Source organism: Sinohyriopsis cumingii, chromosome 3 (genome assembly GCF_028554795.1).
Source record: "Sinohyriopsis cumingii isolate HCF-2022 chromosome 3, ASM2855479v2, whole genome shotgun sequence".
NCBI classification, from domain to species: domain Eukaryota; kingdom Metazoa; phylum Mollusca; class Bivalvia; order Unionida; family Unionidae; genus Sinohyriopsis; species Sinohyriopsis cumingii.
The window spans coordinates 116,028,021-116,041,303 of NC_142963.1; the positions used below are offsets into that span (position 1 = coordinate 116,028,021).

The following is a 13,283-nucleotide window of genomic DNA, read 5'->3' on the forward strand; positions in this document are numbered from 1 at the left end:
TTTCATTTCTTGAAGTCCATCTAATAAATTAAGAAACTGCAAAGCCAAGAAAATCACTATGTATATAAATTATGTGAACCATAGCAGACACAATGGAAAACATATAATGACAAATTATGCCAAGGCAGACCTGCCAACCCTGACAAATCAGTCTCACCTAAGGCAGCTGACTGTTCCAGATGATTGACCAGTTTTCAGTAAGGTGTAACAAAATATCAATAGCTGCTATTGTAAAGCTGGAAAACGTAATTAAAAGTTCAATGCAGCAATGATAAACATTATGTTCAACTGAAAAGTTTGTAAAGTACGTGTAGACTTTATTTACCACTAGTATAGTTGCACAAACTTGAGTTCCAACCCTTATGCAACTCAATGGCTTGTTGCTATCTCTCACCTTGATGTAATTCTTGGAAATTCTGTTTCCAATTCACATGATGACAGTGATCATATCTCCTGCCACGAGACATACTCAAATTGGCATGTGATGTCCAATAAACATAATTCTGTCCTTTCCAGCTTTTATTCACAAGAATCTGAATACTTCTTTTTATTCTTCTGTGTCGATTATTAACACTTTTCTAGAAGCTTATTTTCCCTTTCGTCTTAAACATGGATTGCTTTCTGGATGCCATTTAAAAAAATACATAATGAACAGTTTGATCATGCAGACACTTCACATTAATAAATAGGTGCAGTTTAAAGCATCTGGGGTGCTGCTAAAAGTTAGTCTGGTTCACTGACTAATTTCACTGATTCTAATTTTAAACCCTGATCCAAATCAAACACGGATGAATCAATTATCCAGATTTTTCTGCAACGATCATTTTTCTGTAGTTTTTGCTTGCGTGCCATAAGTCTGTATTTTAAGGGCAATTTTCGTATGACTTACAGCAAAATCATAAGGGTTGGCAGGTCTGCCAAGGGAATATAAACAGAAGAAAAAATACAAAGTAACTTTGTGTAACAAGTCTGCGCAGTTTTCATTAATTCTAAATAGGAAACCTGTTAAAAAGAAAGTAACCACAATCACAAATATTTCAACTCCCTGTGTATAAAACAGTATACAATGAGTTGTTGTTATTATTGTTGTTGCTGTTGTAGGGTTTAATGCCATTTTTCAGCACAAGATAGGCTATACATGGCAGCCAGTATAAATGGTAGAGGAAGAACCTGGTAAAACCCCGGAAAGAACTACTGATGGTGAGTGCTTTAGACCACTCGGACCCCCAGTATACAATGAGGACGTGATGGTGTTGTAATACTTATAAGTGACATGTGACAAATTTATCTCAAGTACATTATCTAAAATCCACCAGTGATCAATTATTTACATTTGAACAATCAACATTAAATATGAGTCTCTGTCTTCAATAATTCTTAAGTATTAGGTTTAATTTTTTTTATTCATTCTTACACTACCATGATGATCAGTATCATATTCAGCTGACAGAAGGATTAATATTTAAGCTTGGATTACATTTATTATCTAATCTTCATGTAACCACTAACCAAATCAGGAAGAAAAAGAGGCCCATGTCAAATGCTTGTGGCCCTTATTTTGAAAATCTTGATCGGACAATGTCCCTGTGAGGCTAAATCCTAGAATGAACCCTCAGCCAAAGTTAAGTTCTTGTATTTTTGGTTATATTAGAAAAATAACAGATACATAAATTGTATGTTCAGTTTACAAGAGATGCTGAACTCTACCAATGTGAAATAGGACTGTCAGTTAAAAATGAAAAAGGAATCTGAACACAAAAAACAGGACAACTTTAAATTTCAGCAAACAATTTATCTTATGCTTTAACATGGGGTACTCACCCATAGATGCAATTTAAAATTTCTTATTTTAATATGAACTCTGGGAAATCAAAGTACCCTGGCATATATTTTTTTTGAAAACTGCCTTCCCTGGGTACCATGTATGTTTAAATGGAACAGCCCTAAGCTGACATGATTTCTGACTGGTCACTATTCAACTGTTGCTGTGATACAAGCTGACATGATTTCTGACTGGTCACTATTCAACTGCTGTTGTGATACAAGCTGGCATGATTTCTGACTGGTCACTATTCAACTGCTGTTGTGATACAAGCTGACATGATTTCTGACTGGTCACTATTCAAATGCTGTTGTAATACAAGCTGACATGATTTCTGACTGGTCACTATTCAAATGCTGTTGTAATACAAGCTGACATGATTTCTGACTGGTCACTATTCAACTGCTGTTGTGATACAAGCTGACATGATTTCTGACTGGTCACTATTCAACTGCTGTTGTGATACAAGCTGACATGATATCTGACTGGTCACTATTCAACTGCTGTTGTGATACAAGCTGACATGATTTCTGACTGGTCACTATTCAACTGCTGTTGTGATACAAGCTGACATGATTTCTGACTGGTCACTATTCAACTGCTGTTGTAATACAAGCTGACATGATTTCTGACTGGTCACTATTCAAATGCTGTTGTGATACAAGCTGACATGATTTCTGACTGGTCACTATTCAACTGCTGTTGTAATACAAGTGCATATTACAATTCATGAAAATTTTCCAATCCTTTGATTTCAATTTCTTTATTTTTTTTTTAAATAACTGTAGTCTAAGACAGTTGATCAACATATCTGGGAACTGAAATATACATATCACTATTTTAAAAAATGGCATAAATAATGCAAATGTTTACAGAAAACCTATTCTATATATCACTTATTTATTCCTCAACATTTTTATGCATATTTCTTCTTTTTTTTTAAATGTAAAAACTTTGTTTTGTAGATCTGTCATCTGGTATCAATCTGTGCAATAATATTAAATTAATGAATCCCAATCAGCTCTATAAAGAGCTAAATTTGAATAAATGCTGTTATTTATTTACAGTATTTATGTACTCCATTTTTGTACATCCTGTTGCAAATCATGAGTCTCTTTTACCACGAGTAAATGTTCTTTTTCCCTCACAATAATGTGATGATTCTGTTTACACGAACTTTTACCTTACTGAAATCAAAGATTCTTGTACATAAAAACAATTAGGTATTAATGAATTTGCTATTATATTCCATTTTATTTTTTGTGTAAATACGTAAATCTTTGCATGTTTATCTTGACAATCTGCGATCTCAAGATTGTAGGTTTATATACTATAAATGAACTTAGAGAAAACTGGATGAAAAAAAAATTGGAATCTGACAGAAGTTATCTTGTTGTTGTTGTTCTAGGGTTTAACGCCATTTTTCAGCACAAGGTAGGCTATACATGGCGGCCAGTATAACTGGTGGAGGAAGAACCCTGGAAAACCCAGGGAAGAACCACCAACCCATGAGAAGCAACTGACAGGCTTTCCCACGTACCCGAGCCTTGGACTCGAACCCACACAGAGGTGAGATGGTAGTGATCCGGAACGGTGAGCACTTTAGACCACTCGGCCACTCAGGGCCCCCAGAAGTTATCTTAATAATTTGACTTAAGTTAAAAAAAATGGGAATGATTCTGCCAAAATCAGAAGGGTAGGCATCTTTGAATTTACTACCTTTTAATACAATCATATTCATCCAACATTAACAGTATTGAGACAAAAAAATATATAGTTAATCTACATCTTTTCATACCACTATCAATCTTGTCTCTGTTTCTCTTCCTGCCTTGAGGAGAGGCTTGTGCTGCTGAAGCAGGTTTCTTAGATGACTGTTGTGATGATGTTGGTGCTAAATGCACTTCTTTCTTAAAAAAGTTTGCAAACGCAGTTGGCATCTTTGTTGTTGATACTGAATGCTTCGTGCCAATTCCTTTGGAAGGCGGCTCTGCAATATCAAGTAGAAATAATGACAAGATATAGTATTAAGGATCTTTATTTTATTTCATAGTGGCTGCTTCAAACCACAAATGTAAAGATCTAATAAACAACGATCAATCTTCGGAATTAAAACGACCCATTCCTGAATTCAAAGCTATAATAAACAACTATCTTCCGTAATGCTGTGTGAGCAGAGGAATGCCAAAGTTGGTTTAAGCTGAACTATGTTGCTTTATCAAAATGAATCAAAATATACTAATACTGAAAAAAGTGATCAGATACCTTTGTTTCATTAAAGATATTTATCATCCCTTTTCCAGACTTCAGCATTCCCAGGTTTCATTGCATATCTGCCAACTGAAATGTTGGTCAACAGAACTTGAAAACACATCCATTTGCTTGTGTCAGAATTTGAATCCACTAGGATAAGGACATCAGAGTTAGTCTAGTCTAACAGATTTTAATCAGTGGAAAAGAGTTCATATGAACTGCCAAGTGTGTGGGATGTTCCTGAAAATTTGGCTTCTCATTCCCCCATCAGTTGACCAGGGAACATGCTACATAATGCCATTTATCTAGGTATTTATTTATCATGCTGACTGACCACTCTGGTGACCTAGTGGTTAGAGTGTCCACCTCGAAAGTGAGAGATCATGGGCTTGAACCACGGCCAATCATACCAAAGACTTACAAAAATGGTACTAACAGCTGCCTCGCTTGACACTCAGCATTAAGAGGTTGGTGTTAGGACTGGTCGGCATGGTATCAGGATAATGTGACTGGGTGGGACATCATGCAACATGTCTGCAGCATGATGCCCCAGTACTAGACATCACTATAAACTGTCACACTGCAGACATCATAGCGATATGACTGAAAAATTGTTAAAGCTACGCTAAAAATCCAAATCACACACACACACATTATATTGGCACAAACAACATAAATATCTGGGTAAATGTCTCACATTGAAGGACTAGACTAAACTCACAGGCAAGCAAATATAGTGTGCCTACAAAAATAAATGAATTCAGAGTATTCTTTTTCAAGTGTATTAGCCGTAACCCTATATGGTATACTGGTGATGCTCAATTTACACCAAAGATGTTTTCCTGTGGTTATGTCACAGACTGAAATTGGTGTAAATCAAAAGTAATTTTCCCATAGGATACAGGTAAATTAAGGAAGTTTTGGGGCAAATTATACCTCCAAGTTTTCGAAAAATATTTTTTATGCATAATTTTTAAACAAATTAATATGTATTATTCATATATGAAAGCTGCGCACAAATCAGAGCACCTAGTGCCAGTGATGGCATAAAAACAAGCAAAGTGGAATAAATTGAATGGCTATTTCAACATTATTAATCATTAAAATGAAAACACATAAACTGACCTGGGGTACAGCAAGCAATGCCTATAATTCGATTCTATTTTATATTCATATTAGAAATACAGTCTAAAGTTATTAAAGATGTATTGCGTTGTTAAAGTCCAAGGTTCAAAACAAGTTAGTGAGTGCCTAACTGCATAAAGTGAAATTAGGGTCTGGGAAAGATAAATCCCAAACATCTTGTCTGACCAGGCGAGTCATGTTCAGTAATGATAAAAACAATAAGAAGAAAATGATAAAATAAATTTTTATTCCATTCCATTCTGCAAGAATTTTGCTGTAATCCATTCTTTACTCAAAATGAAGACCTACCAAATATGTATATCCACACCATTCCAATGCCAATGATGCTTGCATACCAGACAACTAAAAATATGTGCACCAAATATTTTAACGAATTTACACAATATAAAATGGCTACAATTTAATTAAGAGCTTTACCCTGTCTGATTTTTCCATATTAGCATGAAAATAGTTTAATAATTCTTTCAAACCTTAAAAGACCACATTTTACATTTTGTTTTATGCAAGACTTGTTTAAGGCTTTTTACATATATCAAACACATGGGTGACATGTCTGCTGTCATTTTTGTTAGAATTCTTATTCTTGATGGTGCCATTTACCTTCTGCTTCAAATAAAATCTATAGGATCATACATCAGTTATAGGAATTAGCTGTCAGTACAAAATATTTTAAAATATTTAACACAAATTGATGCGAAAACATTTATCGTCATAGCCTTGATTGGTTACTATCAGTACTGTCAGCACTTCATTTGGCTACATCATCTGATGGAAATGGGAGCCAAGTGCCTTTCCCAGCAACTCATAAAAACAGCAAACCAATGCTGATATCAAAATCACTATGCATGGATCATTAGTCTGATACTCAACAAAAAAAAAAACGAATGCAGCTCCCTACTGCAATGAAAAGAAAACTATACATGAATAAATTATACATCCATCATGCATCTCACTGATTCAGCTTGTAAATTTGTAAAAAAAAACAAAACAACAAACAAGTGATCAACTTATTGGTTGGAACAGCAGCAAATATAAAAATGTTGAAAAGAAAGAAGTAGCTGTACATACAGATACGGAAATGAAAATGTTCTCATTTTCAGTAATTACAGGCATACCATTAATGGTTCATTATATGCCCACCCCATGTTTAATAATCTTTTATGTTGGCTCAGGCAGGGTACGGTAATAGTCCTCTTATAGATCATAGCTGACTCTGGACTATTGACCAATGCAAAGCAATGACCTGGACCTTAGGTGGATGTGGTCTTGAACTAGCTGTGCAAAAACATTTTTTTCTTTTCTTAGTAGACTTAATACAACTGTGGCCTCTGACCCTCAGACCCCATATTAAGTGGGACACTTGTCCCATCATTTGATTCAAAATTCCTTACATATGATGTTGAAACTGGACTAACAATATTTAAGCCGATTTCTAAATTTGATTCATCAAACTCTTGAACACCATTTGGATTAAACTCTCCAAATTTTCCAAAATCTGAAGCGGAATCCATCCTTGTTTACCTGAACTACAAATGCCTGTGTAAATTGCAGAAAAGCTCTTCCTGTTTCTATATTAACATATCATGTTACAAACTGGTATCAAAATGCTGTCCTCTCCTTGGTTATGATAATCAAAAATCTGACAACTTCTGTGCTTTCAACAAATAAATATAAAGTTAAGATAACATTAATGAATGCTTATACATTGGGAGTAGTACACATATAAATGACAGGGGAGCAAACAAGCATTAGCTACAGCAGATGCAAGTGACAGTTGTAACTAACGGGTTAAATAAATGATTCCTGAGCAAAGCTCAAAAACTATCATAACTTGCAAATCTTACCAGAACTGACATTAACAGCAGGTCTGGCACTTTCTACGGGTGTGCCCATCTCCTTGTTGTGAGACACCTGGTGGGACTGGGTGGCTTCTTGAAGCTGGGATAAGATTTTCTTACCACTTCGAGAGGAGGAAGCATTTACCTCAAATACCTAAAATTACAAATCAAGGTACAGACAAATACTGAATATACTTGCTTATAAGACAAGTTCAACTGTAAACAGCTCATAACCAGATCTGCTATCGCATAATGGAGTAATCAGTAGAACAACTTAGTCCCCTTTTAACCCAAATCCTAAAGTTACCCAAATTTTGCAATGGTTCATTTATCCATAGGAAGTTTTCATTAGGTCTGCTTTCAAAGGAAAGAAGGAAATTTAAAATCTGGACAACACTTTGGTCCTGAAAGCAGACTTTTTTAGTAATGACATTCTGGTCCCAAAACTGTATTATTTTCTTTCTTTCAGATGTATTTTTTTTTGTTCACAGAATATCTACATTACCTGTCATCAATGTAAAGTTATATCCCTGTTCATTTCTTGAATACTTGGTTCTATCGTGAATTGTGATACCATATGCCTTGTAGAATGGTACTACCACTTGACACCAAATTGCATCTAACGGCCTCAATGAGTTAATCTGTGCAGAGAAACCCCTCCCACAATCTGCAACTTGGAGAATCATGTGCAGGGCTACCTTTTCTAGCTATAACTACATCCTCTTTGAGTGTTCATCCCATGCAATCCGATTCAATGTCAACTATGATCCTGAGAGACACACATTGTTCCTGTTCAATCAAAAGTCCAAAGCATAAACAGTTCAAGTTATCAATGAGCAAATTCTAACAAAATATAATTTTCTGCTACTGTCAACTTGGAAAACAACATTTGAAAATTTCTAAGTGTGTTTTGAAGCTGCAACAGCAATCATTATGTTCAACTAAAATGTCTAAAGTACACATAGACCCTAATTATCTTCAATACAGTTTCAGAAACTAGTTCCAATTCCTATGGACCTCAGTGACTTTTTTGCTTTATCTCTCAACTACACATATTTCATGGGGGGGGGGGGGGTAAATTCACTAGGAGATGGCAGTCACTTCTCCTGTAACTAGGCAAACTAAGATCAATGTAACGATGTTCAATAAACAATTGTTGACTTTGATAGTCTTCTCCAAGAATGTGAATATTCCTTTTTGTACTTTTGTGCTGCCTGACTTCTTTTAAGAAGGTGATTGTCCCTTGTTCCTTGAATTTGTTTTCATTTGATGGACAACATTTTGAGAAAATGATGTAAGCAACAGCTTTATCATGCAGGCATCTGCATGAAAAACAATGGCAGATTTAAAGGCATGATGTAATCCTTCAAAGTGAAACTGGTTCTCTGACCAGTTTATTGATAATGAAACCTAGATCAAGATTAAACTTGGACATGTCTGTATCCAGATCTGACCGTAACAATAATATTTTCATACTGTTATAACTCTATGGTCATAAACTAAGTAACAGAAAGAAGAAAAACCAACAAGATTTGTAAAACATAATAATAATTTAATTCTCTAAGTTAAAGAATGCAAATTTCAGTGTTATGAATTAAATCCAAAGTAATCCCAAAAAAGTTCTACACAAGTAAAGAAATATCCAGTGTTCCAAATGAATTCCAGATCCATAATTTACGAGTCATTATAGTCAGATCATTTGGGTTATCAGGTCTTGAGCACACCTGAATGGTTTTCCAGTCAAATGCACTCAGGCAATGAGGAAAAAGTTACCTCACACATTCAAAAATACCTAGATCAAGCCAACAATTTTACACACACTAAAATCATGCAAGACTTGTCTTCATAAGGTAAAGCCTCATACTAATCTATCCTTCACAAAATACTAAAAGGAAACTGAAACAAACACTAAAAGTCAAGGCGGCTATAACTCAATAAAATTTGCCAGAAGCTCATGAAAATCAAACCTGATCTAGATCTTCTCAACTTAAAGCCTCATACCAGTCTGGTTTCAATCTTAGAAAAGTTCAAATTTAAAGCCTCATACCAGTCTGGTTTCAATCTTATAAAAGTTCAAACTTAAAGCCTCGAACCAGTCTGGTTTCAATCTTAGAAAAGTTCAAACTTAAAGCCTCATACCAGTCTGGTTTCACTCTTACATAAATTCAAACTTATAGCCTCATATCAGTCTGGTTTCAGTCTTAGAAAAGTTCAAACTTAAAGCCTCATACCAGTCTAGCTTCAGTCTTAGAAAAGTTCAAACTTAAAGCCTTGCACCAGTCTGGCTTCAGTCTTAGAAAAGTTCAAACTTAAAGCCTCATACCAGCCTGGTTTCAATCTTACAAAAGTTCAAACATAAAGCCTCATACCAGTCTGCTTTCAATCTTAGAAAAGTTCAAACTTTAATGAGCAAAAAGTAATGTACAAAGATCCAAATCTAACAAAGATTGCAACTCCCAAAAGGTATGCCAGAAAGGATAAAAATAATACCTGACCCTAGGTGTTTTTAACGTAATGCCCCCCCCCCAATCCTAGCAAAACTTTCCCCAAAATCTTCAGGTTTGGGCAAGACTGACCTGTACTGTTGTTACTTAAAACAGCCAATTCACCATTCTACTTAAAATGTTGATTGGAGTAACCAGTTCGTGCAGTCTGTATTCATTTAATTTTGATATCTTTTCTTGACAACTGTTGTTTACCAAGGAAAAGTAAACTCCCTAGTCAAGCAACTCTAGAACAAAACATAAAGTATGTGAAGAAACTCTTACCCACTCTCTTCACTTCCCAACACTACATGGTTACCATAAAATCTCTCTATTAAATAAATTCCCCATTCATATTAACATCTGGAGAATTGGTAATAGGAGCAAATACGTGAGCATCAAACCTTTAATGGTGAGGGAAGAGTAGCATGGTTATCTATATGAAGGATAAACCACTCTCCTAACATGACTACAGCACAACCAATGGTCACATAACCTGTGACAACAATAAATGGACATGAAGAATGACTTATCCTGACAAGAGACAAAAATCAGGGCATATCCAGCAAAAGTGTGAAACCCATGTCGTTGAGGGGGATGTCCGGACATCAATTTGCCCTGGTGCTCATCTGGACCCACAGCCATTGGACCCACCAGATGAAATATTTACCACTGTGAAGCAAGATGAAGGAGAAAAAAATCTTGAGATGGTTGACTGGGCTTTGTCAGCCAACAACTTTTATTGGGTCTCATATCAAAACATTAAGTTAAAATGCAGACTTCCAATTTCATGAGCTGAAATCTTTAACAGGTGAATGTGATCTTTTGAGATCTCAGAGTACACAGAGCGTATTACTCAATTATAGCCATGAAGCTATGATATGATGGGTTGTGTCCTCTTTCCCAGTCTTCACCTGGAGGATGACACATCAGGCCCCATGATCCTTATTAGTACACTTCAATCAGTGCTTGGTAGCACAGATCAGGCCTTACATCCCTGCCTCTCCCAATATATCAATCAAGGAGAGAAAGCAGGTGACCACTTGTTGACTGCCCACTTATGAAAACCTATTCTTCAAGGAGAGCTCAAAACTGATAACCACTCCCGCAGTATACAAATTGCAGGACAGATGGTTAGAGACATGAAAATATGCATCTGTCAAATCATGATGGCAAAACTGATTTGGATGGACGGATAGGCAGACTGATCTTGCTTTCTTTCTCTTGAATTTCTGTGGCAGCATGAACTGATTTAAAAGACTGAGGTAGAGGATTGGTCTGAGTTTGCACTTGGCCATCCTGACAAGATGGATATGAAATGAAGGATAATATTATACCATAAACAAATTTCAGCCAATCAGCTGATTTCAGCATTTTTTGTAAGGAAAAAAAAAAATCAAACATCACAAACTTCTATTTAAGTATAAAAAAAGTGATCTGAGCTTCTGTTTCAGAATGTAAAGCTTTTCTCTAATAACTTTATTGCATGTCTGATCATAAATTTGTCATGGATGGTATTCATTTTTCACTTTATGCTAATGATTTCGAAGAAAATTTGCTTTTGTTTCTAGTTTACAGAATATTTAAAAAACAAAATAAATGTATCTTCAAATGCAGTTTCTAAAAACAGTTACTTCAAGATTCTCCTATTTTTAGCAATCTAAATTTAACCTCCTTTCCCAGTTAATGCACAGCACTATTATAATGACAACATACAAAATTTCCAAAACCCAAATTTCCATTTTATGGCAGTCATCCATTTTGCAGCAATTGTAATAATTAGACATTATATGCCATAAATCATAATCAGGTAATTTATCACATATTTACTTGTGCAATGGCCCACATATAACTGGCCTAGAGGACATGCAAATAAGACCTGCCAACTCTAACGAACTGTCTCAGTAAGGCGGTTGATTGTTTTCCATAAGTTTGATCAGTTTTCAGGAAGGTGTACCAAAATATCATAAACTGCTGTTATAATACTAGAAAGCGTATTTTTAAAAAGTCTGGTATTCAAAACATGCAGCGATGGTAAACATTATGTCCAACTGAAAAGTTTGTAAAGTACAGGTAGACTTTATTTAACACTAGTACAGTTGCACAAACTTCATTTCCAAATCCTATGCAGCTCAATGGGCTATTGCTGTCTCTCAACTTGGCGTAATTCTTGGATGTTTTTTCAAATACACATGATGACAGCAATCATATCTCCCACTACAAGACATATTCAAATTGACATGTGATGTCCAATAAATGTAATCCTGTCCCTTCTTGCTCTTATTCAGAAGAATCTGAATATTCCTTTTTATTCTTCTATGTAGATTATTAACACTTTTTAAGAGGCTTAATTTCCACATCTTCTTCAACATGCATCATGTGCTGGAAGCCACTTTTAAAGATTTCTATAATCAACAGTTTTATCATCCAGATGCTTTACATGAAAAATATGTGCAGTTTAAAGCGTCCGAGGTACTGCTGTAAAGTAGTATGGTTCCCTGACTGATTCCACTAATTCTAATATGAAACCCGTATCCAAATCAAACAAGGAGAAACCAATTATCCGGATTTTTGGCAACAGTCATTATTCCATAGTTTTTGCTTTTGTTCTTTAAGTCCATATTTTAAGGGTCATTTTTGAAAGACTTATGGCAAAATCGCAAGGGTTGGCAGGTCTGTAACAGGTGTAAAGAGCTCCGTTCTGAGATAAAATTTCATCAAGTTAAGGGGTGTTGTGTAATTTTAATCCTTTATCGATTCTCACATAAAAGCATTACCTCCCTCTCCCGCTACAACATACGCTGAGTTTCAAATAGAAATTATCTATTCAAACCAAGAAATTGTGAAAATCCACATTCAATGGAAAATTCTCATCCCTGCTTATTACTTGCACATAATTGATATATGGTGAATCCTGTTTCAAAATACCACCTTTCAGAATTCCAAAAGTGGTTAATGAACAAAGTATTGTCCTTTAATACAGGTTGCTGGTGCATAATGAGTACAAATTATAAACTTATATTTTGTTACCTCTTAAGACAGTTTGCAAAAAGAAGTGGTCTTTAACACAGGTTTGACTTAACACACCTGTAGCAACCAAAATAATTAATGATCATCCCATTAGATCTTACAATCATTTTGTTGTTCAACAGCAATTTGAAATCTTGAATAAACCAAATTTATTTTACCTTAAAGCCCAGTTCCTGTGCCAGTGCATAGACCGATGCTGTTTTCCCAATTCCATGAGGCCCAGTGATAAGCATGGTATTACAGAGGGAATTGTCCTCTCCTTCACTGTCATTGCTATCTAGATTAAAATCACTGTCATCACCCCATAGGTCATCCTTCTCAGCTTCAGCTGTATAAATATTCATGAAACATGAGGAATGGTGAGAAATTTGCTATGTAAATATACCTCCACCTATCCTGCATCCTACCCCAACCAGCCTAATGTAAATAAGAAAGTGGAACAACTCACAAAAAATGATCAACATGAAAATCTTCTGATGATTATAAAACTACGCACAAGTTGTACATTAAACTATTTAACACAGCAAGAGTAGTTGCATTCACAAAAATCTTGTCTTGTATTGCATCCAGCTTGCAATCAAAACATGAAAAAACTCTTGGAACAAGAGTTCCTTGAAGGGACTGATCCGCTGCTAAGCAAAAAGAATTTCTAGAGATTCAATATAAGATATTTTGTTGTTTTTAACTGTCAAGTGTTGAAATAATTTTTGA

The 13,283-nt window shown here is 35.2% G+C and overlaps 1 protein-coding gene across 5 annotated transcripts in view; it reads right to left on the bottom strand.

The window, feature by feature from the left end:
• The window catches only part of LOC149803653 (uncharacterized), a 77,482-nt gene that overhangs the window by 28,483 nt on the left and 35,716 nt on the right, over positions 1-13,283 (bottom strand). For all 5 annotated transcript variants that reach the window (XM_089953417.1, XM_089953416.1, XM_089953413.1 and 2 more), the window contains 3 exons: positions 12,731-12,900; positions 7,066-7,213; positions 3,621-3,812 (listed from right to left, as the gene is read on the bottom strand). In XM_089953417.1, the coding sequence (XP_089809543.1) occupies positions 3,621-3,812; positions 7,066-7,213; positions 12,731-12,900 (510 nt within the window). The remainder of the gene's footprint in view (positions 1-3,620; positions 3,813-7,065; positions 7,214-12,730; positions 12,901-13,283) is intronic.